This window comes from Cololabis saira, chromosome 13, assembly GCF_033807715.1.
Source record: "Cololabis saira isolate AMF1-May2022 chromosome 13, fColSai1.1, whole genome shotgun sequence".
Classification (NCBI taxonomy): domain Eukaryota; kingdom Metazoa; phylum Chordata; class Actinopteri; order Beloniformes; family Belonidae; genus Cololabis; species Cololabis saira.
The window spans coordinates 13,381,066-13,406,144 of record NC_084599.1 but is presented as its reverse complement, the minus strand read 5'-3'; the positions used below and the strand labels follow the sequence as shown (position 1 = coordinate 13,406,144).

The following is a 25,079-nucleotide window of genomic DNA, read 5'->3' as shown; positions in this document are numbered from 1 at the left end:
AAAGTGAACAACTGCATAAAGTATTGAATAAATCATACATCAGCATTACTACCATATGGATGAAAAAAGGCAATTCATCCAACCTTATCAATTTGAATTTCTGATTTTCAGTTCCTTTTCCTCAGCTAACAACCTTAAAGTGTCCAAAGTGAAAGTGTTAAATAAAAAGTGGCTTTGCTTATGGAAGTCTTCTCAGATTACACACATCAATTTGCCCACAACAGCTACATTCAACAGCAAAGATTCATTAAATATACAAGAGGAAAATGTTTAAAAGAACATTCTGGAGTTAAAACAACTCTGGGTCTATTATTAGATGGTAAAGCGAGTAAGCTTTCGATAATAACCCAAATGGAGTGAAATTCAGCAGTTTTGAACATGAACAGAGAACTCAGGTCAATCAACATACATCAAAATGACTTTCTATTTAAGCCTGAAAAAATGCAATAATGACAGTGTGGACAGGATTCCCACAGATAACCTTACAGACAGATCACCGTCCTTTTAGTGCCGCTTTGTTATAAATCCATGTTAGGAGGAGAGTTTTTGGCCTATCTCTACACAGAAGTGCATCAATACTTCTATATTTTAGACAAAATAGAAAGCAGAGACCAAGATCTCATTATTGACAGTAGCCTGCACAACATTTGGTAGCACACTTGTAAAACCTTAAAACAAAGTGGCAGCAACTGGAAAGAGATCTACCTGTATAAAGTCCTTCTTATACAATTTCAATACACTTGCAGAGTTAAAATGATTTTTAGTTTGTTTTTTTTAGAGATGCTATCCACACTATATTTTAGATAGAATTAGCCCCCATGTTCTATCCTTAATTGCTGTTTTGCTGCAAACACATTCAGTTCTCATTCAAAACTGATTCCATATATAGTTTTTGGTGCCAACCAAAATGTTACATTTCACTATATGTTTCTTTATAAACATGCTGAGGTGTTTAAAATAAGGGAATTTGTTCCATTGAAATTACTGGACCTCAGTGCAATAACCATTCTAACATGGCGACATCCTAATTTTGAACCGTGCCAAGTTAACTAAGTGAGCAAGTACTTGATAAATTGATAATATGACCACACAAATAATAAATCAAACAGCACAATTAATGACGTTATCTGTCTTCTGGAGTAATAGCATGTTCTTACAAACAGCCTGGACTCAGGATGCATAAATGACAAACAACAAAACTGAATTTGACTCTTTTACCTTTGGTATCTTTGTGTACTATGATTAACGCGCATACAGAGAGACACAAGAATAAAAATGTGCCATTTGTTTCACACGTGCCCATATTAAGTCAGTCAGCCACGGCCAGTCGGTGCCTGGCTCATGCTAATTTCATGCCAGAGTGGGCAAAGGGCTCAAATTAGCAACCAGAAACTCCAGACCACACATCAGTACTCCAAATGTACCTTGTTCTCCTATCCTACAGCAGGATAGACAGAATCAAGCCAATCACACGTGAAATGATGAGTTTCCACTGTGACGGATCATGGCACTCATCTATGTGCAGGCTAAGAATATGAGACAAGTAGACACAGCTTGGAGCATTGAGAATCAACCCTAGGGATCCCTCGCCAGTCCCTCAAAAGGAGTGGGTCAACAGAATCATCATCTAGTAAATTAAAAAAAGGATTGTAGTTTACTACAGCTTCAGCCCCTAATATCACTCCACTCCTTCTGGCTACCCTGAGGCTGCAATGTATTTGAAACAGGTTCCTCTGAAATCAAAGGAAGGCAAACAAAGAAGAAAAACAGCAAAAAGGAATGACAAGTTTAAGAGTCTTGATGTCTGAGACTTGTGAAACAAAGAGGGCATACGTAGAGTAGCTTTACAGCCGAATAAGAGTGAACATGAAGACAGGAAAGAGGAAAAGATTTCAGGGTCACAGGCTTTGACAGCAAGGGAGTTTGTTGCCCCTCTGCCCGTCCATGGTTGGGGGGACGCTGATGTCCACGACGTTGTTGCCGGGAGAATCATCATGTCCAGATCTGTCTGAGATTTGCCTTTGAGATACAATACGGTAGATTTCTGTGAGAGAAAACAATAAGGTGTTGGCCCATTTTAGTGGTACGTCACCTCTGACATTAACAGAAAGCTGTTCTCCATGTGCATCACTCTTCATACCTGTGAGAATGTTCTTGAAGGCTTCTTCTACATTGGTGGAGTCCAAAGCTGAAGTTTCAATAAATGACAGAGTGTTTTTTTCTGAGGGTGAGAAAAAGGAGACAGCAATTTAAAAGAATGTTGAAGAGACAACTTGAATGGTAAGTGTGTTTTTTTATTGTGTTTATTATGTTCAAATCATTCACTTAATTCAAACAAGATATTTAAACCGGGAGTGAAAAAAATGAGAAAAACAGAACTATTTCTGCTGCCTTCCTGGTTATCAGAAGAAAAATGAATATATTTATCGTTCTGAGGCAGGTTTACTTATTTTTTACGCTTATAAACAGGAACTTGAACTCTACATCTGCGCGAGTGTATTACAGATGGAAAACATCCCAACAGTGGCCTTACTGCAGGTGCCTTGCTCTACAGCAGTTTAGCAATGTACAGAGATGGAAAAGGGGAACCATTAGTTGTACCTTCCCAAATTTTTTTCTCTTCCAGTGAGAATATATCTGTGATCCGGGTCAGAGGCTGGTTTCTCTTGCTTCTCATTCAAGGTGGCAACAGTGATAAAATTCAATCATTTACCTGCAAAGGCCCGAGCCTCATCAGTGGGCACGGCCCTCAGGTGGCGGAGGTCGCTCTTGTTTCCGACCAGCATGATGACGATGTTGCTGTCGGCATGGTCCCTCAGCTCCTTCAGCCAGCGCTCAACGTTCTCATACGTCAGGTGCTTGGCGATGTCGTAAACTAGGAGGGCCCCGACGGCACCACGATAATAGCTAATAGAAATAATAGAAATAAAGCAAATAGAAGTAAAGAATCAATTGAGGATTTTATTTTGTGGCAAAATTCTATCACCACTTAGACTTAAATATCATCCATAACATATCAATTATATTTTGTCATATACTGTAGATGCATAAAACTCATGGGAACAATGTTTTTCTTTAACCGTTTGATTCAAAATTTCACTTAAATGAGAGTTTTGACCTTGTAGGACCTTTAATATCCTATGGAGATCAAACAGACACAACATTTAGCAGTCCTTTTAAATCAGAGCGCACATTACATACAAATAACAACCGTCTTGTCACAGGAATAGCAGTTGTTGCATAAAACACCAACTCACGCTGAGGTGATTGCTCTGTAGCGTTCTTGTCCAGCTGTGTCCCAGATCTGAGCCTTTATCGTCTTTCCATCCACCTGAATGCTCCGGGTGGCGAATTCTACCCCAATGGTGCTCTTGCTCTCCAGGTTAAACTCATTTCTTGTGAAACGGGACAGCAGGTTACTCTTCCCCACACCCGAATCTCCTATTAGAACAACTACATACAAAATACAAGTATACATAAAAAGAGCAAATAAAATATAAAAGGTAATTTGTGTTAAGTCATGCTGAAGCAGTAAAGACCCAGCCAGACAAGCATTTTTCTACTAATTATATAATGACCACCTTAAATTTATCTTTTTGCATCATATATCAAACTGTTTATAAAGTAATTCAAGATAACAGCAAGTCCAGTAACTACAATTCTGGATCTTATACTAGACCTTTACTACATGCAGTACCAGTGTGTCACAAATCGGATTCTTAGGACCCACTGTCCTTCATGTTTCGCATACTGTATATCCTTACTCCAACAAACTTTTCAAATGAAATGATCACCACATCAGCTTGGCATGAAGTCTGTTAATGGTACAATCATTTAAATCAGATGGAACAGGAGCAGGGAAAGATCTAAAACATAGAGGTGAGCAGGTCTTGGGGCCTATTTCAGAAAGCAGGTTTAATGAAAACTAAGAGCATGTTAAACCTGACATGAGGAAGACTCAGTTAGACTTGATAAGAAGGGCCAACTCAACCCTGTTTCAGAAACCGAGCGTTCTTATACTCTGAGCCAGTCACCATGGTAACTTACTTTATGACAGGCTTTGTTCCCTAAAACTCCAAGTTCTCTTTTTGCTTCATAAAGATGAAACAGGTTTAATCTAATCAAGTATTCGATTTCATAACACAAATTCTAAGATGTTTGTGAACGACAACATTTCAACATATACTTTAATGATGAAGAGGCTACAGTGGTTAGGGTGAATGTGCTCTTCTGTCAAGGAAGGACCTTAAACCACCAAATAGATTGTTTGGCATACCCTGATTTTTATTTATTTTCTTTTAAGTTTCTCTGAAGAGTTATATACAAACACATGATCTCATATATCCATACATCACAAAATTCAACCATTGTGGCGATATCCTTACTTCACACCAAATACTTTGTGTTCCTTTACATTTTTTCCCTCATTTATTCTTTTCCCTTTTTTGTATCCCTATAGTTCCTGGCCACAAAACCTTAACAGCCATCCAATAAGAATTTCACAGGATTTTATGTGCAGGATTTAGAAATCAGTTTTTTTTAAATAGCATCTTGTTCCTACCTCTGTGAATAAAGAAACTTTTGTTTTATGTTTCCCCAAAGTGATTGCACCCATATTCCAATCAAAGCTGCTTGAATTATTTCTCTTTTGCTAGGGTAAAATGTCATAAAATGAGTGACAAGCATGAGTCTGTTACAGTCAAGTCTCCTTTCTGATTTATGTTTTTAGATTTCCTCTTTATTTGCATGCACGTTTTTGGTTCACCAGCAGGGTTTTAACTGCATGAAAACTGAATGTTAGGTACAGTAAAACTAAATTGTATGCCACCCACTTATCAGTAATGCAATAGCAGGCATTAAATATTTAAATCACGCATTTCAATGCTATGCAATTTCGTCTGCACCAACTACAGTGTATTTTTTTTCTTTGCTACAACCATGTTACTTCGTTGCAGAAAGATTTGCTCAAATTCACCAAATGACTGCAATAAAGGCTCCAGTTCTGAGGAAGCCATGGTAAGTGACAGTACCATGATGGTGGCATTTTATTGGCATGATCCACGGGCTTATCTCAGAGTTGACAGATGCAAATTTTTAACCAAGTGGAATTTCCAATCAAAATGTTCCTTACGCAGCATTAAAAAAAAAAGAAGCTTTTATTATATTCTTAATTCAATTTTTGTCAAAGATGTGAAATCTTCTACAACTGAGAGAAAAAATAAAAGGGAAAATATTGTGCAATTCTGTGCTTGGGGGCGTATATTTGAGTATCCAGTATGATTTCCAACTAAACAAACTGCAATATAACACAACTGTGCCTTTGTTTGGACTGTCTAAATCTGTCTGTAAGTAATTCAGTTAGCAGCTGAGATTCACAGGAGACTGTCACATAGACCCTGGGAGGAAGCACTTCTCAGGCCTCTTGATCCTGATCTTACATCATGCTGCATTTACAGAGTCTGAGAAGTTAACAGAGTGAAGATAATAACACCTATTTCATAAGAGGCACGTCCAAAGATGGAAAGTTAATGGAGACCAAATATGGAGTCAATTAAAACAGCAGCTACCAACAGATTGGACTGAAAATGGTAGTGAGCTGTCAGCTTTTCAACAATGCATGACATTTAACTAAAACTTTAGAATCCAGTGTCAACTTATTGAAACAGACCATAATATTCACCTGTCATTCTCTGGGATGTTAGTTCACCTTCTTCTTTAAATGAAATGCAGACATAAAACTGTGTTTAAACTGGCAGAAATGTGCCAGCGTGAGTCTTGTGATCAGATAAAGCATTCATTGTCTGGGTTTGTAGTGACTCTGTTCACCATTTTGTAAGAAAAATAAGATTTTAATTCAGGCGGCTAGCAGTGTTAAGGCTGATTTATGGTCCCGCGTTATGCCAACGCAGAGCCTACGCCGTATTGTACGCGGCGACGCGCACCCTACGGCGTAGGCTCTGCGTCGATTTAACGCAGAACCATAAATCAGGCTTTAGCTGGACCGCTGTCTACAGAGCACACATTAGCCTGCCTAATGCCTTCATTTGACTCTATTTTTGATATGCAAACATCGAGGGCTCTTGGTCAAGCACTGACTTGAACACTGGACTTTTAAATGCAAACCCCAGTAGAGTTGTTTTCAAGTTTAACAACTAATATTTCCCCATCCGGGACTTTCTGCTGTACAGCTAACTTTAGCATCTCTGCGCTATCTGTTGACTTCCTGAGTTTGTACTTCTGCCACAGACCGACCACAAAAATGCCTTTTGTCAACATCTTAAGGAGAAGAAATTACCTTTGAACAGGTAGTCGTATTCATCATCTCGAGTTCCCATTTTGAAGGCTCTTTATTTTAAGATTTACTTAGTGTTCCCAGGGATGTCAACACTGCTCGGCTCTACCGGGTAGCTGAGGACCTGACTCCGCCCACACACACACCACGTGACTGCCGTAACGTCCAGCAGCGCCAATCAGAAAGCTAATCTTGTTGATTGACAACTACATGAGTCAATCATTTGATACCTTTGGAAATCCTGACCAATCAGCGTGCATAATAGGGAATCCGATGATGTATTAACACCCATTGTTCTCTTCATTTACACACCCTGACAGTCTTATCTGAGACTCAGACATTAAGAAATGGAGAACAAAATATATCAATTATCCAGTAAGCCCATGGGTGCAGATCCCGGGGGGGACGGGGGGGGGGGGGCATGTCCCCCCCAATTTCTGAAAAACATGAATTGCCCCCCCCAATAAAAATACACTAAATTATTCAAAATTGAACAAATGTATTTTCAGACTTAAAGGTTGAATATGTAGAATATTTATTAAAAATATATTTCTAAAAAAATAATACATTCACGGTGCGTTTTGAGGTGTACAGAATTAAAGCAATGGGTCCTTTTTTTTTTTTTAGAACTGTTTAGCACCATAACTGTGTTAAAACATGATCAGTTAGTTTAAACAACTTGTTTAGGGCTCCATATTTCATCCATATATCAATTGAGCGTGCATAAAGTAGTCCCATAGGATAAAAGGAAGAAGGTGAGAAGAATTTGAGATGAGTAGACACTACATGCCCAAAACCCTTAAAATTATGATTTACGAATATAACAGTTAAGTAAGCAGTGACACACTGTTTAGGACAAATAAACAAGAAAGGTAAGCACAATAAATGATTCCCTGTGCAGTATTTTTTGGCGAGCCTTTACCAATTTATGGCATGGTATGAGTTGCATATTGGCAAAAAATTTAAAAATTAAAATCACGTTGGTGTTCCTGACATCGGATCTGCACCCCTGAGTAAGCCCCAAGACAGAAGAAGTCCATTTTAAAATTCTAAACAATATTTATGCATCCAATGAACTGCTGAGTAAAAGATTAGGTATTGAATGACCTCAATAACTGCAGCTTCTTCTGTGATTCCGAAATTGAAACTACTGATCACCTGTTTTTTGATTGCCTGTAGCATTCTGGGAGGATCTGCAAGACTGGCTGTCAACAAAAATTCAACCACTCAGTCCTCCCACAAGAGAGAACATAGTGATTGGTATTGACTTGAAGGAGAATAAGTTTGACCTGATATTGAACAATCTGATTCTCCTTGCAAAATTCTTCATCCACACATCTAAATGGAGGAAAATGAAACCCCTGTTCTCTGTGTTTAAAAAAGACCTTGTGGACAATCATCTCAATGCTTTTGAAACAACTGATCATCTGTTCTTCCATTGCAAATACTCTGGGACATTTTGGGAAGATTTGCAAGACTGGTTGTCAACCAAAATCCAACTTGCTCCCCTCACAAGGGAAAATGTTGTATTTGGTATCAACATAAAAGACGCTAACTGTGATCTGATTGGGAAAAACCTGATACTCTTGGGCAAATTCTTCATTCACCCATCCAAATGGACACACTTTTCTCTGTTTTTAAAAGGACTCCTCTGGATAATCACTTCAGTTCCTTGAAAATGTGCCTTGTATGTTAAGAGATGTTAATTGTTTTGTATATTGCCATGATGTTTTGTAAATTAATTCTTGAATAAAAAAAATTGGACAGTGCTCATTTTTACTTATGATGGAAAAAGGGCCTGATCACTGCCACGGGCAGCAGAAATCATGGAAAAGTGCTTCATTCAGACGTTTATGAACCTTATTCTCAATGCCTTGCATTTACACGTGGACATCAGTTTATAACAGATTTGTTGAATTATTTGTTATATTCAAATGGGACTCTTTGTGCCAAAGTTGGCTTTGCTGCTTGCCTATTCTTGTGCCCAAATATAACATGCACCATTCCAATAATCATGTTTATCAGAATGCAAGTAACGATGCAATGTGAGTGAAATTTTCAGTCACTTGGATTTCTTTTAAGTAAATTGAGTTTTGTTTTTTCATCTGCATGATGACCAATCACAGAACAATCTGACCACGTTCATCGTTACAGCTTCAATTGCTAGTTAGCTATTCAGCTCGTGGCAATTGCAGAATTAGAACTTACTGTACCGATAGTGAACAAAAACCAAGGCAAATGAGCTGTAGAACTTTTATTAGATTATTTAGAACACAGAAAACAGAAGAAAGTTTAGGCCAAATCCTCCTCCTCCCCCTCCTCAAACTCTCCCTCTTCTTCAGCAGTAGCATCCTGGTACTGCTGGTATTCTGACACCAGGTCATTCATGTTGCTCTCAGCCTCAGTAAACTCCATCTCATCCATCCCCTCCCCGGTGTACCAGTGGAGGAAAGCTTTGCGCCTGAACATGGCCGTGAACTGCTCAGAGATGCGCTTGAACAGCTCTTGAATGGCTGTGCTGTTGCCAATGAAGGTGGCAGCCATCTTAAGGCCTCTGGGGGGAATGTCACAGACAGCGGTCTTGACATTGTTGGGGATCCACTCAACAAAGTAACTGCTGTTCTTGTTCTGCACGTTAAGCATCTGCTCATCTACCTCCTTCATAGACATGCGGCCGCGGAAGATGGCGGCCACCGTCAGGTAGCGACCATGACGCGGGTCACAGGCTGCCATCATGTTTTTGGCGTCAAACATCTGCTGGGTGAGCTCTGGCACAGTCAGCGATCTGTACTGCTGGTTACACCGACTTGTGAGGGGAGCAAAGCCCGGCATGAAGAAGTGCAGACGAGGGAATGGCACCATATTTACAGCCAGCTTGTGCAGGTCAGCGTTGAGCTGCCCTGGGAACCTGAGGCAAGTGGTGACGCCACTCATGGTGGCAGAGACTAAATGGTTGAGGTCACCGTATGTTGGGGTGGTGAGTTTAAGAGTACGGAAACAGATATCATAGAGCGCCTCGTTATCAATACAATAGGTCTCATCTGTGTTTTCTACCAGCTGATGGACCGACAGCGTAGCGTTGTAGGGCTCAACAACGGTGTCAGACACTTTTGGGGAAGGCATCACACTGAAGGTGTTCATGATGCGGCTACCGTTAATCAATATTATTCAGGAAGATGAGCATCAAACTGCAAATGTGTTTTGTTTATGCCATGCTGCCCCCCGCGATGTGCTGACTTTTGTCATCCCATTGTTTAAAAACATGTGATTTCAATTAGTTCAGAACACGACCAACAGCCAAAACCTGTCACGTTTTTGAGTTGGTAAGTTTTGGTGTTTAAGTTCCTATTTTATTTTGAAACCCCATGTTTTTGTGTTTAAGTTTAGTCTTGACATCCCTTGTTCCCATCTGCCCTGATCATCTGCACCTGTCTCATCAAGTCTTCTGTGTAAATCTTGTCTTGTCTTCCACTTGCTCCCTGCTGGTCCGTACTCTTCCTTCCTCCATGTGTCAGGTCAGGTTTTTGTAGTATTGGATTTTGTCATGTTCATGTTCTGTTTTTTTTTAATCCTGCTAAGCATCGCTTTCCTTTGTTTTAAGATAAAATAAATGACATTTTTGGAACTCCTGCCTCCTGGTCTCCTGCATCTGGGTCCAACTCTACCACAGCTTTGTGACGAAACCATTCATTGATTTGGTGATAATAGTGTCAAATATACAAAAGCAACTTCCTAATTTCCTGAATTTCTAATTTTAATTCCAAATGAAACAGTTACTCTGATTCCAAGCGCATCAATTCAGCAAGAAATCAAGACATGACATCATCTCCTTTGACAACAATTCATAGAACTGCTTTATTTTGTATTCATTCCAAACACACACACGCACACGCACGCACACAGCCATCTATTTATCCTCACGTATAAATAGATGAATATACACAGATATACATAAATACACTTTTCTGATATGCATATTCATTTTGAAATCATGCTATGTCTCTGTAACGGACTCTCCCTAATGGATGAGGGCACACAGCGATTTGGAAACACAGACACGACACAGCTGAACACTTGGAAGAACCCCTATTGAGTTGCATGTAAAGTAAAACCCACGAATCCTTCAGTTGTTGATATCTCAAAGAAACAGCCACCATTTGTAGACCGTAAATATACAGCAGCTGCATCTCAATAGACACACTGAGGAATATGATACAGGTAAACTATGTAGATTGCAGTCATTCCTCCCCCAGCAGCAAAAATAAAACCAAATAAAAATAATATTCTCCAATTCAAATGGAAAATATATTTGTATATCTTTATATATGTATTTATAGATTTATGTACACATTCTCAGGATCACAACTATGAGGAAAAAAAATAAATACAAAAACACAAGTGAAAAACAAAATATATAAACAGTAGACCCGACATGTGAAATTTGTATCAATAAGGCGATTAAAATGAAGTCAAATGATCAACTGTACAAAATATTGCTGCTATGGTCTTTCTCTGGTGAACAACAGCAAACTGATTACAACTGGCCACAGCACGTCATGACAGACTGAGTCCTATCTTACAATGTTTGACAATGTTCTTTCTCTCTCTCTCTCACACACACACACACGGAAACATAACAACACACAGAAGGAAGTCGCCCTCAAGTTAGATTTCAGAAGTCCACTGAACTTTAAGTCCTAAGATGTGAGCCACAGATTAGAGGAAACACTAACCCTACGTATAGACTGCAGCTGACAGCTCACTCACACACACACACACACACGCACACACACGCGCACACAAACGCAAGCTGCTTAATCAATACACAATCCTGAAAAAAATGTGTAAGTATCAGCATGTGTGCAGAAACTCTTCTCAAGACAAAAAATATGACTTCTGGATATGATGAAGTTTATTTGGCCTCTATCATTAGATCGTCTTCAGATCGTCTTCGTAAGTGCAAACACCATTCAACCATCCACACACTGCCGAGTACAATATTAACTGCAAATACAACAACTGATGCTCTACATCTACCAACGGATGAATCGTCCACTCGATGGATCCTTATCGTGAGGGGAGCGGCTCTTGGATATAAAATGTCATTGTTTTTAACTGAAGTGGAATTAATGTGCATGTGTCCAAAAAAAAAGGGTAACACTGGGAGACACTGCCACGTAGTGAACATTTACTACAATATCTTAGCCTCTGTGTTGTCAGGGACGTCTGTTTTGGAGACAAAAGTCAAATCGTCAACTGTTTCAAACTGGGGTGTGGTGAAAAATGTGGTAACACTGCGTTTACTTAAACACTTGATGCTTAAAGACCTCAAGACACAAAAAATAAGAAATTTGTTGGAGTAAAGACTGCACCCCCCCCCCCCCCAAAAGAAGCTCTTTGGAATGCGAATAGAAAAGAAATCTTATCAGAGTGAAAAAGTGCTGATAATAGTGAATTTTAAAACAAAATATACAGTAAACAGAAAAGAAAAGTGTTGAATAAAAACGTAGCAAAAACGTTTGAGTCATAAATTACTAAATTACTAAACTTAACAACCCCTAACTTCACCCGTTACTAAAGCAGATTCTCGTTCTTTCGTAAACTAAGCTGCATATTCTCCCTCAATGGCTCAATGGTAGTTTTCACGGTAACTCCTGTCCTGGGAGGGCAGGCAGAGCTGCAGGTTCTTCTCACCGAACGCTCGGAAACCTGCACATGCGCCTCTGCGCTCAGCAGCATCGGGTTCAGTTCACGTGCACATTTCGACCACAGCTGTGACGCGTGGGGAGCTATGCTGAGCACCAGCGGTTCAGGAGGTCCCGTTTCCCAGGTCTATGCAGACGTAAGAGGACTCAAAGACGGGAAACAAGGGTGGACATGAAACTCTCTGGATGAGAAATGACAAGACAATATGTAGCTTTTTGAACCAGGAGCATAGCTACTATATGGCTCACTTGGTAAATATTTTAGTTTTCCAGATTATTAGTTACTTTGTTATACATGTTTTACGTAATGCAGTTATTCCAATTAGTCTGTCAATGTTATGTAGCTAATTTCCATTTGTGAAGTAGCGTGTAGCAGTGGGATCCCCGGCCTTGGTGCGTGCCAGCGTGTCCCTGGGGGAGACGCTGAGCCCCACGTTGTTTGTCCAGCCTGGATAAAGGCGGAAGGAAGCCGATGTGGCGGGAAAATAAAAAATAAATCCCCATGCCAAATTAATATGCAGAACATGATCATCCACAGTGTTGATCTTGGCAAAAGTGAAAAAGCAGAGAGAAATAGAGACTCCTCAACTCTGGTGCTATAACACATCGCAGGGACTGAGCAAAGGAAGCTCGCCGGTTCTCATGGATGTGAACAACACAGGCTTCAAAGTGTACAAGCGATCTAGTTGGCAAATGTTTTACGAGTAAAAACCTCCTGTTTATTTGTGAAGCAGCACATATATCAAAAATAAAAGCCAAAATGACAGAACTACGAGAGCGTGGAGCGCCCCTCACGTCACAGCTGTGAGCAGATTCAGTGAGAGAGCCGACGGGAAGTCCGTCGGAGCGCTTCGTTGGTGGGATGCAGGACCGACAGGAAGTTCCCAGTGTGTTTCATGTATGTCAAACAGTTACGACTACAGCCTTCTACAGACTATGTCACACGTACACATACATAATTATTAAATCGATATAATAAATTTCATTTGTCAAGGCTGAAAGGCAGGGATAGTTGGAAATCGGTGGTGTCGTCACTCTCAGGATTCCCAGCCTCCCGCCTCCTCAGGTGCTCAAGTCACATCTTTCCTCTCAGTATGTTTCTGGATGCATGTTGAAAATCCTGGTTCAGACAGAGATCGTGCTGCTACCGTTGAGGTCTGGACTTCAGACGGGTGAGTCCTTTCCACTGAGATGTTCACTCCTCTCTGCCAGAGAACAGGGTTTTACTGTGGGAGACAGACAGAGCGGGTTAATGTTACCAGAAAAAAAAGCTTTCATTTCCCCTGGATGCAAAATCTGACCAAAGATAAGAACAGAGAGGACAGCAAACTCCTTAAATCAGTAACATTCACCTCTGAGTTACACAGTAAAGTCGGTGAGTTTTGAAAGACATGAGGTTTTCCTTAAAAACTACAAAAATGTGATTAGTATAATTCATGTTTTTGAATATTTTAGATCAACTGATGCTTTATCAATTTTATCTACATAAATTCAGTTGAACCCTACATTTTTGTGAATTTCAGTCTTTTCATTAGCTGTCAAATGTTTTAAAAATTAACAACGGCAAAAAGACTAATGTTTTTAATAAATCAATTTGACTCCAACTTTTAATTGTTTCATACATTTTTTTTGAGTAACTTTTTTCTAAATACATAAAAACCTATTTGGACAACATCCTTCCCATGTAAAGTGTTCAGGTGAGGACAATTAACAAACAAAATTCATTTTATGAATACAATCCATGATCAATGACACTTCATCAGATCTTGTATGAGCAAAATCTGCGACTAAGCGATGTGAACAAGCAGCCCGCCATGCTTGACCTCCTAAAGGGCTCTGAGGGTAAAAACAGCCAGAGCAAATGAGTTTCATCTCCACTCTTAATTGCTTAATAATTCCACTCTTATAAACTCTCACAGATTTATCAATCAAGAAGATGTCACTAGAAAAAAAACAAAACAAACAGAAAAAACCAACCCCAAAACAATGCAAAACTTTAATTGTTGATTCTAATATTCTCAATTATTTTTATATAACCTATAATAACTGAATAAAACCAAAAGAGAAGTGCGTTTGATGTCCATGTTCTGTGAAAGTCCTGAGGCTTGTTTGTGTCTTCTGCATGAACATGGAGCAGCATGAAGGTGAGGTATGAGAGGCTGCAGGCAGCGGGTGGATGCATGTGTTACACTCTGAGCAGCTTGTTGTTGGACAGAGCAGGATGGCTGGTCGTGGACAACGCCTGCAGCCATTTCCACCCATTTATCCATGAAAACAAATGAATGTTGTAATGGAGGGGGTTTGGTTTCTGGACACGGATGAAGCCTATTCTTGAAATAATAATAATAATTGACTTTAGCACCCAAGAAGCTTTTTTCTACATTCGCTGCAGAAGCTTCGAGCACGGCGTCCTGTCAGAACTCATCCCCCTCCGTCCAAGTCCTGCCAGATGAACCTCAACCTGAAACCAGCTGACCTGTGTCCTCATCTGAGGGAATTTCCTGTGCTTTATTTTTCAGTCTGAGGCTTCTCACTTACTGTCTCTCTTTCCCAATCCCCATCCTGCAGGGCCTTAGACTCTGAGCCATAGTGTAGCGGAGAGTACACCCAGGTCCTGTCCTCTGGAGGCTGTTTTTACACACCCACCACAGCAGAGGGGGCCAGAGGGACAGAGGAAAAGGCAGAGGCACAGAGACAAGCAGCAGGGTCAGGCAGGAGAGAAAGACACGGGAGATCACAGGAGAAAAGACAAGACAGGAAATGAAAATTAGGGATGCATAAAGGAGGAAATGTTTTTGAGACAAGTCAGAACGTGTGGATTTGATATGTTGAACGTGCTTTAAGGGATGTGTTTATCCTGGCAACGCCTTGATGTTCAGTTTGGCAAGTACTTTGAACGTTACATAGAAGTGGTGCAAAAAATGTTTATCACAACCAGTCTTACTGTTGTGCATTTGAAACACAAGTCTTTGTGTTTTTGTGACATCTGGATGAGCCCACAGTGTTTATGCAAGGGATGAGATGCTGCGTCAGCCAAGCAGGGAGGATGTGGAGTGTGGAGGAGTAGATGGGAAAAGCCAGGATGCACGGATGCCCAGACGCAGAGAGCATCCTCAGTTAGAGCAAAAGCAAGAGAACAGGATTTATTTGCTTTTCCCACAAGCAAATGTAGTATTTGCAGTATTTGTAGGTCACACTGCAATCAAACTCAGTGTTGTCTGGAGTCCCTACAAGCCGTTTGCATCCCTTTAAGAGAGGGAGACAACTGCATCACGATTTATTTGTAATGCCGCAAGTTGATGTCACATGTCTCACAAATCTCAGCCCATAGCAGCGAGTGCATGGGTGCACACAAGGATGAGTGGCGTTGTCAGTGAGTGAGGAAACACATGGAGATTTAACGTAGACAGACTGACATAAGACTCTTCTGCCTCCTACATTTCACCATCAGGAGGGTAGACACTGTTTACAGCCTCGGTGCAAAACCATGAGCCGCGGAAAAACAAATCCCACAAATTATCACAGGCCGGGGGGGCTCACACTCCAGAAAAACCATGATCTCTCTGTGGTCTTGTGCTGCGTGAAATCAACGGCAACATGCACAGGACCCATCTAGTCTAACACCAGGACAGGCACACTGAACGAGACCGGACTCTAGCTAACTCGCTTCTCACTTACTGGCCAACGGGACTGGCATTTCCTCCGCTGTCGGAAGGGAGAGACCACCCAGGTCCTCCCGTCAGGAAACTGAGAGCAATGGAAGGACATGGCACATGGACGAAAAAATACACAGAGAGGATGAACGGCGGGAGAAAGTGACAGTGAGGTTACAAAAAAAAAAAAAAATAAAAAAAATGGAAAATAACACAATGGAAAGAAGGACACATGCTGAGGTGTAAATGGGAGATTGCTGTGAATACTGTCACCCCTGCTGATGGAGGGATTCACAGGTTTGGTAGACTCTCTTTCTACTTGGCTTACGCAACACGTCAAAGCTCAACACTTTCATCATGACTCATGGAGACAGTCACATGGCTGGGGCAATGACAGAGGGCATGGCAAGAAAAAGTGGAGATGAGAGTGGACAGAAGAGGGGATGAGGACATTCTCTCAGGAACCTGTGAAATATCACAAAACACTCTCACCTGTTTCGTTTCCATTAGGAAAATACCACAGCAAGAGGATGTGCCCCGTTTTTCACTGAGATGCACGAGCTGGTGAACATTTCTGCAATTAACTCTTACAGCACCTTTTGTTTGATCATATGTCTTTGCAGAAGTTTCATTAAATGACTCTAGTGGATTTAGATGATGACATGCAGCTCTATTTCATTTGCATCTATGTGCAAACAAAATACGTACAGGAGAGTGTGGTTCTGGGATACTTAAAGAAGCTGCACCCTCGTGAAAACGAGAAGGAAATGATTGAACTATGATGTTTTTCACGAGCAAGAGCTGAAGCGAGCACTCCAAATGCAGTAATGAAATTTAGGGACATTTGTGAAGCGTGCAGAAGCCAAATAAGACTGAAAATACATCTGCAGTGCTGGTGTTAAGTCCTATTTTGCCTTTTAAAATGTTTAATTTATTTTTTTAATCTTTGCCACGGTTCCACAACAGGATTTTATTTGGTTCAAAGGAGCCTGATTTGTAACAGATGTACGATGAAAGAAGTGACGACAGACAGAGTTAGTAAAGAAAAACAGTCAGTGAAAAAAAAAAAAAGAATGAGAAAAATCACCTTCCAAAGTTGTCGATGTGGTGAAAAACGCTGGACTATTTTCCATATTTTCCATATTTATGAAGTGTAGCTGTCTCTCCCGCATGGACGGCCACTGAAACATCTTTCTTTTTTTTTGGCCGCTCTCCACAAGCAGCCCGTGACTGCAGCATGTTTCTCTGTAGTTACACTTCAGTTTCAGTGTCATTTTGCCTCATGCAGCGCTGCCACCCCCCCCTGCCACGGTGCACTAAGGGAGTATCTCCTCCTAAAGCATGGGCTGTGCATCTGTCAAAGCCTGCTAGACGATAGCGCTGTTAAATAACTGAGGAGCCTATTGACTAACCTGTTGGTCCCCAGGCTTTCTCATTAAACACAAGCGGGTGTTTGATTCCCTGGAGGAGACACCCAGCAGGAGCACAGCCAGGCTTGAAACATCGTATCTGTGACTGCGGCCGCTGGCTCTTCTCTCCACCCTCCACCTGAGACTCATAGACTCACTCATAGAAGATCTTTTGGGTGCATTTAGACCTGCTAACACAGCACCGTCTGATGTTTGCAACTGAAAACATGCAAGCCACAAAAGCTGCCACTGGTATTCACTTCAAATCCACCAAGTGTGTGTAGCTTTCATGAAAACCACATGAGGAGAGAATATGAAAGGGATGCTGCACATGCTGTTTTCACACCCTAAAAAAAACTTTAAAGGGAGAGTGAAACTTTCTGAGAAATATGCTTCCTTGCTGAATGGTAAAAGAGAAAGATGATCTCTTCCTCACATCTATGAAGTTTAAAATCTCAATCTTGAAACCTCTCAGCAGGAAGAGGTAATGAGCACATTTTCCAAAACACTTTCTTTAGCTAAATGCACCACACTGCAAACAAGAAGTACACATGCACTCTTCCCATACCAGGCTGAGCTTCGTCTCCTCGTGTAAACGCCTCTGTTGGACAGCATCACACAGCTCAGTCAACGACACACACATTTATTTACCCTCTCCATATATGTGTGACGATGTTGTGGCTTGATGAAAGTTCAAAACTAAAGAGGAGGATATCTGAGTGCGCCTGCATGTGTGAATGTGTTTGCAAACCCGGAGTTTTACTTACGAAGTAGATATCTGTGATTGGCACGTCATCGTCGTCGTCGACTGAAGCCTGGCTGTTGCAGCCGGAGCCGGACACCTGGCTGGCCCTGTCGGCCTCCACCACCACCACCCTGGGACCGGACGGCTCCTCCGCTGGGCCCGGGGGGGAGGGAGCAGCCGGGGCAGGCGAGGAGGAGGAGGAGGATGAAGCTGCCTCAGGTGCTGACAAAGAGTCAGCTGTGCCAGCTTCCTCCTTAAAATCGCTGTACAAAAAAGGAGACGTGGTTAGTAAGTTAGTTTGAAACTTTGTTTTAAGCAGGACTGATCACGGATATTATCACTTAAAAACCCATACTGCGATATTCATTTTTTTTTTTTTTACTTTATTTTTCTATGTGCCACACCATAGTGACGTTCAGTATAACACCAAAAAAAACAAAACAACAACTAATATACATATATAGACATAAGACAGACACCAACCCCAACATATACACGAAGAAAAAAAATTATATATATATATTAAAAGGACATATCTAAACAACAACAAACACAAACAAAGCAAAGAGAGGCCTAACATGCCTTTAAATACCTTCTAACCCCCCTGTTACCTCCCTCCCCTATACATCCCTTACACTTCACTATCTTTTATGTATTAGCCAAAATTCCTATTTTCACATCTGCGATATTAATTACAATCCCAGTTCTCAAAAAGTTGGGATGTTGTGGAAAATGTAAATTAAAAACACAATGCAATGATTTTCTGACCTCATAAATCCATATTTTAACTGGACATGAAATGTTGAAAATGAGACATTTTACAATTTCATGAGAAATAAATTGCTTATTATGAGTTTGTTGGCAACCGCACGTAGAGAGTCAGAGTCTTTCAGAAGTCAAAATGTGCACAACTTCACCAATCTGTGAAAAACTGATTCTGCAAATTGTGAAACCAATCCAACAAATAATCATCCACAGGACATAATGTCATTAAAGGTTTTGGCCATCTGGATGAATCCCTGTCACAAGGCAGTAAATGGTTATCTGATCTTTGACCTTTAGGAAGCACTGAATTGAAGAAGAAGGAGGAAAGAAAAGACTTAATTCTGCACAGAAATCAGTGCAGGGGCTCAGGAACAGGTCCAGAAATCCCCGTCTAAAAACAGTTCATTGTGCCATCCAAAAATACATTTTAAAGCTCTATCCTGCAAAGACAGAGCTTTATGTAAACAGGATCCACAAGAACTGCTATATTCTCATTTAAAATAGACAGAACTAAGTGGGAAAGGCGTTGTATTTTTAGCGCGACAGTGCTAAACCACAATACTGACTCCATCACAAAAGCCTGGCTTTGTAGCAGGAGAGGACAAGTGCTGAAGTGTTCTGCTGCAGAAGTACGACAAATAACACCCAGAGCTGTCGGGCAGCTTTGCCCCGATATCAGACAAGAACGGTACAATATTTTACTCTCCGAAGTCCAGACACTGGTCTCCTGAAGTTCTGAACATACATGAACAACACAACAGTTAACATCGCCCATGACATGGTAAATCCATCCATCCATCCGTGAATAATATGGGTTCATGAGATTTGGCTTTATTCTGTTCGTATTAGCATTTTACACAGAAACCTAGCTCTTTCTTTAGAACTAGGTTACAACCAGTTAGAATTTTTTTTTATTTATCTATTTGTATTTTTTTCCCAATACAGTATACATTGTCATAGTTACGGAGGAGAATTTAGCATGATATTCTCTTCTCCAACTCCTTTTTCACTGCTCTTTCTTCTAAATCTGTCACAAAAATAAAAAAATCTTGAACATCCATCCATTCAATCATGAAAGATATCTGCTTATTTCAATTTTGAAGTACTTGAGTCAAAGTCCATTGGGGAAAAAAAGAAAAACTAGAAGGAATTGACCTCACCTTTTGGAGATGAAAGGGATTTCATTACCGGTAATAGACGTCCGTTTGACTTACATAAAGACGCACGTTTATGTAGAAATGAGGGGTTATAGAGTTTCTGAGCAAGCTTGGTGGCTTGTTCGGGACAGCGACTAGTGCTTCCCCTTCTGACTTTCACCTTTACGGCTGACCCTACATCTCAGCTTTTATACACAGGCAGCAGGTGTTGACATTCAGACCGGTTACTTGCTTTATTTGCCGTGAGCCATTTCCCTGCAGTAGAGCGGAGGAACGGGACTAAACCGTTAGAGAAAACCGTTCCTGACTAAAAACCAACCGCTACATGTGTGTGGGTGTTTGTGCTGGAGACGCTTAAGCGCTCAGCCATGCCAGCTGGCTGTGCGCTGCAACAATCCGTTATTGTTCCTGCCAAGATCATCAACTATTAGGGAAGGATTTAGGCGCTTCCACATTGTTTTTCGCTTGTCTTCTGTTTGCTGAGCTTAGCCCCATCAGAGGAAAAGTCTGGCACCTCGCCAGTGAAACAAAGAAAAGCAGACATGGCATCTGAAAGAGGGAGCTGATTGGCTGAACAGATGAGGGTGACAGGATGGTGGTCGCCATTCAGAAATACTTTTACCCAATCTTGCTTCTCCCCAGTTCAACCTTTCTCTGTTTTATTTTTTATCAGATTGACTTGTTCACTGTTCTTCCCCGAGGCTGACTGTGTGGCTCTTTGTGTTCCTTTTTTTTTTTTAAATTCATCTTCCCACAATATCTTTCTCCACCAATCAATCGCTCCACTTCCTTTTCCTCACCTTATCTCCGTCTTAGCGCATCCAACCATTTGCCCCTTCCTACCTCCCTGCCAGCCCTTCTAGACCCCCCAGGTCATTTGTCTAGCCACTGCCCTCGCAGCATCAAATCCGATTATTCAGTTGATTTCCCTCGATAAACACGCCACACCCCCCTGACCTAACCCAAAAATGTGAACCTTACTCTCATGATCGACTCTCCTCCAATGTAACTGATTTTATAAATCCACACCCTCTCCAATATATTGATTTCATTTTTTCAAATTGTTTGTTTGTAACTAAAGTGGCTAACCAATGTATCTACAATTTAAAAACAAGATTAAATCATGCAGTGTTGCAACGTCTCTGTTTTACAGAAGCTTGCTCGGCCCTGCAGGCGTCGTGGCCCACTGCCCCACTTCTACTGGCTAGTGTCCCCCAAATGTTGGGGCCCGTTTGGAAAAGGCTGGGCCTCACACAAAACAAATGCAGCCGCGACAGAAATTCACATGCATGTGCACACTTCCCTTATAATGATAACCCCAATTAATCTAGACAGCTGCTCTAAAAAGCCCATGCAGCATTTAATTGTCTGCAACGGTGGACCTCTGAGCACAAAGAAGAAATGGGGTCAGCAGTTTTCAAATGCATGTGTGCATGGGTGAGATACAGGTTTATTAATCCGGCAGCTGTCTGAAACCAGGTGAGACACCAGCAGCAGCTTATTGATAGTGTGATGTCGCTGAGTCGTGGATTGCAGGTAACAGAGGTCATGAAAGCTCTTTCCTGCAAAGCCGTTTCCATCTCGAATCAAAGTTACATATAAAACAGCTGCATCTTTTTTGCTCACTAGATTTCAGAGCAGTCTGTTGCATTTTTAGTATTTTCAAAGTATGTGATATTAAAAAAAGACAAAAAAAAAGTAGTGTATAATTTCCTATTACCATTTATATTTCATCTATGTTAAATATGCTTGTTTTCTTGGCATGAATATGAAAGTTATGTACGTGGGGGGGGGCTATTGCTTTCTGCACAGGACTGTACAGAACATCAGTCTGAACATATTCAATGTTTCATTGCTCTCTGGATAAAAGGTTAAGATGGTGTTTCTAATGCTTGGGTCACATAAACGTACCTCTTTCGAGCCACATTTGTGAGATTAATGACCAAACAACATGTTTAATTGAACATCTCTCAGTCGGTCTGCCATTTTACCTGGGCTGAGCTGAAGGCTGTGGAACAGAGATGCTGGGCTCGCTGTCGTGTTTCTTTAACTCCACCTCCACCGTGATGGTCTGCTGATCCTCCTCACGTACACGCAGCTCCTCGTGAGTCCTGAACACAAAGCACACATACAGAAAAAAAAAACATGCAGAGAGGAAATGAAACACCCAAACACACATCCACAGAGCCACATCTTAGCAACGGGGAGAAGGGGCTCACTCATGAAAACATTCTCACTTCACATATTTTTCCTGTTATCCACCCACCACACCCAGAGAGCTGTGATGCTGTGAAAACATGGAGCTGAACTTTTAAAACCCACTGAGCTGATCCTCCTTAGAAAAGGGTTTAGGATCCGACTCACCTTCCGTCGTGGCTGAGAGACTGGGTGTGCCTCCTGGAGACAGAGAAAACACTGTGAGTGCAAGTGCGGGAGCTGGTCGGTGTATAAAAGGAGCTGACTTTACCAACTAACGACCATCACAAAGTAAAAAGAGGTAATTGATTCCTTTGCAATTTCCAGTAGATTATTTAGCTGTTTTTAATTTATGAAGGGCACTTTTCAAAATATTTTCCTCCATTATTTTTTAACCAAAAGCTGGCTGCGTATACGCATTCGCAAATCTACATTTCCTTCATAATACTATCTCCCGGCAGCATGCCAAATTTGTGGTTGACCTATATGTCATGTTTCCATGACACGTAGATCAATACCATTGACTAATGCACAGGGAGTAAATCTCAATCCACCTCCATCACTGGACACAAAAGCCACACACGGACATAAATGTTCCTGTTTTCTTATCCAGGGTGAAAGGGATTGAGCATGTGAGTTAGTACCTGTAGCGGGGATGCTCGGTGGTGTCAGAGGGAGATCTCTCGGGGATGGACAAAGAGGTGGTGGAAGAGAGAGTGGTGGCAATCGATGCTGTGGTGGCTTCCTCAAATGATGGAGGAGTACACGGAAGCAGATCTGGTCTCCCTGGAAGAAGGATCAAGAGATTACTGTTTAGAGAGAGCTGGTGGCTGTTTGTCATCACATACTGTACTTCTTTTCTTTCCAGTGGTTTCAATTACAAAACTCTGGTTGGTCAATGCATGCTTGAATTAACATTTGTTTATGTACAGGTCATTTCCACTGCACGGTACTAGGTGGACGCGCCTCGCTGCTCCTCTACATGTTTGGTACCAAAAGCTCTTTCTTCCATTGCAAATCTTCCACCTGCTTTGAGTTAATGCACCCTTTGCTAACGTCCACTGTCATCACGGTTAATTTCATCTATCCCATTTATTATACCAAAACTCATAACTAGGGCTGTTCGATTTTGCCCAATAATAAAATCTCGATTTTTTTCTCTCAAAATCCGATTTTCGATTACGATTATTTTGTGAATTGACAAAAGGCAAAGAAATGATTTCAAATATGCTGTTTTTTTATTGAACATTTGCCCCATTGGGCTTTAAGTGCAAACTTTGCCCTTATTAAACCAAAAATGAATGAATAAAGTGCAAAACTCTGTAAAATAAGTTGAAAAAAAGTTTTAAAAAATATAATAAAATATAAAGTTTTATCTCTGAAAAAAAATCAGCAAATGAGCACTTGCAAACATACAGTAAGTTATATTTCCAATTAAATAAAACAATACATTTTCTAATTAAACTAAACTGGGTCTTTGCATGCTAAATAATAATGCAACCCATGAAGGAGGTAGAGGTGTGTAATGTCAGTTACAGTTTTTTGCAAGGAACACGAGCCGGTCTACCGCATCTGGCTTGAGGGATGCCCGGTGGCTTTTACAACGCCCCCTCCTAAAAAGTGAAAAATCGATTTTACGATTTTCACGTTTTAACATCGTTCTAATTACATAATCGCGATTACGATTTAAAATCGATTAATCGAACAGCCCTACTCATAACAAATACCAGCTAACATATTTGGGCATTCTAAATGATAATAATAAAAAAGTAAAACTATAGAAATGTGCAATTGTGACACTTCTGTAAATGATACAAAGATCAATAACGGCTCTGAAAATGTATTTAAAAATTCATGATGGACTTAAAATACGATCCACCTCTGCCAATCTCTCAGAGTACATTTATTACACCTGTGTATTGCCCAGCAAATTTACCCTCATCCTCCAGAGTGGGGAAGCTGCGAGCTCCTCTCAGGTCGTAGATATTTTCGTCTCTCTCAGAGGGAAGCTGGCTGGCTGACCAGGCCGCACCAGGACCAGCACACTTAGGCACTGACAAGGACACGCGGCCCTTCTTGGAAGGAGAAGACTTCAAGGCTGAGGAGGAAGGCACAGAGTTGCAAAATATATTGGTGATAATCCAAACGTGTGGTACGTGTTGCTTTGCAAGAAAAAAACCTTTTCAGTCCGTTTCAAACCCTCTCTGCAAAGGCTCTAGTAAATAAAAAGCCATCTTCATGGTGAAAGATATTAATTCTGTTCTTGATTGAAGAAAAACAAAGTTGGAGATGTTATGACTGACATACTTACACTAATTTTCATTTTAAATTGATTGGTTGTCATAACAAAAAAAAAACCTTGTAATTTAGAGCATGATAAACAGGTGAAACATCATTATCTCCTGCTTTCTTGTGAAAAAAACCCAAAATGGCAGTGAAAAGCAAAGCTGCATCGCGATCAAAGTGGCCTTATTTTTTACTTGACAGAGCCTTAAGCAGCACCTAATAAGGCTTTTAGCTTCTGTATCTGATTTTCCTATCAAAATTTGGCAGTAAAACAGAACAAAGTGTGGCATCTGCCAACTCCATCTTTGTCTGGCTCTTCTCACAAAGCTCTCTCTGACTATGTAAGGCATCTAGATGAGAAGGGAACTCACAGGAGCTCTTCTTGAAAACGGTGTTGCTCATGAACTTGAAGAACCTGTCGGCATAGAAACCTGGCCGGTGGACTGACACGGTGTCCTGAGGGAGAGACAGGGAGATTAATGGGACGAATGGTGCATGAATAACATGATCAAATAGGGGCTTACAGTAGATTAAAGCATCTATTTGTCTTTTAGTGTCCCATTTCGAGCATTCTGTTCACTGGGTCAAACTGCGTAACTGAGAATCACCTACAAACGCGGCAAAACAAACGGGAACACCGTCAGGTGAGGCTACAGACACTCTGCTTCATTGTTTATGTATCAGTAGACCGAGATAACACTGTCAGCAGACTGACAGACGACACTTGGTGTCTGGTTTAGCAGAGGGCAGGAGGAGCGCCGGAGGAGACCGAGGAAGCGAAGGGACGCCATCTCACTCGTCGGCTTTCAGCCACGTGGTCACGATTGCTTTTTATGACTAACATCTCCAAATGCATTCATCATCTGTGTGT

The 25,079-nt window shown here is 41.0% G+C and overlaps 3 protein-coding genes across 7 annotated transcripts in view; all 3 read right to left on the bottom strand.

The window, feature by feature from the left end:
• Positions 1-413: 413 nt before the first annotated feature.
• On the bottom strand, positions 414-6,422 carry LOC133458164 (ras-related protein Rab-11B-like). The gene is made up of 5 exons (XM_061737776.1): positions 6,296-6,422; positions 3,258-3,453; positions 2,714-2,907; positions 2,141-2,221; positions 414-2,044 (listed from the first exon to the last, which is right to left on the bottom strand). The coding sequence occupies exons 1-5, from the start codon at positions 6,333-6,335 to the stop codon at positions 1,899-1,901; spliced, it is 657 nt and encodes a 218-aa protein (XP_061593760.1). The 5' UTR covers positions 6,336-6,422; the 3' UTR covers positions 414-1,898.
• A 2,162-nt stretch (positions 6,423-8,584) lies between these two features.
• On the bottom strand, positions 8,585-12,009 carry LOC133458756 (tubulin beta chain-like). The gene is made up of 2 exons (XM_061738958.1): positions 11,987-12,009; positions 8,585-9,440 (listed from the first exon to the last, which is right to left on the bottom strand). Exons 1-2 carry the CDS (start codon positions 12,007-12,009, stop codon positions 8,585-8,587), a joined length of 879 nt encoding a protein of 292 aa, XP_061594942.1.
• pip5k1ca (phosphatidylinositol-4-phosphate 5-kinase, type I, gamma a) overlaps positions 10,126-25,079 on the bottom strand; it is a 53,557-nt gene continuing 38,603 nt past the window's right edge. The window contains exons 11-19 of one of the 5 annotated variants that reach the window (XM_061737771.1): positions 24,580-24,664; positions 23,859-24,020; positions 22,567-22,708; positions 22,091-22,123; positions 21,718-21,837; positions 17,827-18,067; positions 15,676-15,744; positions 14,536-14,625; positions 10,126-13,223 (exon numbers count right to left, since the gene is read on the bottom strand). In XM_061737771.1, coding sequence (XP_061593755.1) covers positions 13,221-13,223; positions 14,536-14,625; positions 15,676-15,744; positions 17,827-18,067; positions 21,718-21,837; positions 22,091-22,123; positions 22,567-22,708; positions 23,859-24,020; positions 24,580-24,664 — 945 coding nt within the window. In that variant the 3' untranslated portion in view covers positions 10,126-13,220. Of the gene's footprint in view, positions 13,224-14,535; positions 14,626-15,675; positions 15,745-17,627; positions 17,661-17,826; positions 18,068-21,717; positions 21,838-22,090; positions 22,124-22,566; positions 22,709-23,858; positions 24,021-24,579; positions 24,665-25,079 lie in introns of all 5 variants that reach the window. The other 4 variants (XM_061737772.1, XM_061737774.1, XM_061737773.1 and 1 more) reach the window with 4 other exon arrangements.

What these genes read in the sequence shown, in the direction of transcription:
- LOC133458164 (XM_061737776.1), bottom strand. Translation starts at nt 6,335, where the DNA reads ATGGGAACTCGAGATGATGAATACGACTACCTGTTCAAAG. An exon ending in TGAGGCTCGGGCCTTTGCAG is followed by an intron (nt 2,222 to 2,713) that starts GTAAATGATTGA and finishes TCTCACCCTCAG; the next exon opens with AAAAAAACACTCTGTCATTT. An exon ending in CTTCAAGAACATTCTCACAG is followed by an intron (nt 2,045 to 2,140) that starts GTATGAAGAGTG and finishes TTTCTCTCACAG; the next exon opens with AAATCTACCGTATTGTATCT.
- LOC133458756 (XM_061738958.1), bottom strand. Translation starts at nt 12,009, where the DNA reads ATGTGCAGGTTTCCGAGCGTTCG. An exon ending in TGCAGGTTTCCGAGCGTTCG is followed by an intron (nt 9,441 to 11,986) that starts GTGAGAAGAACC and finishes GATTAACGGTAG; the next exon opens with CCGCATCATGAACACCTTCA.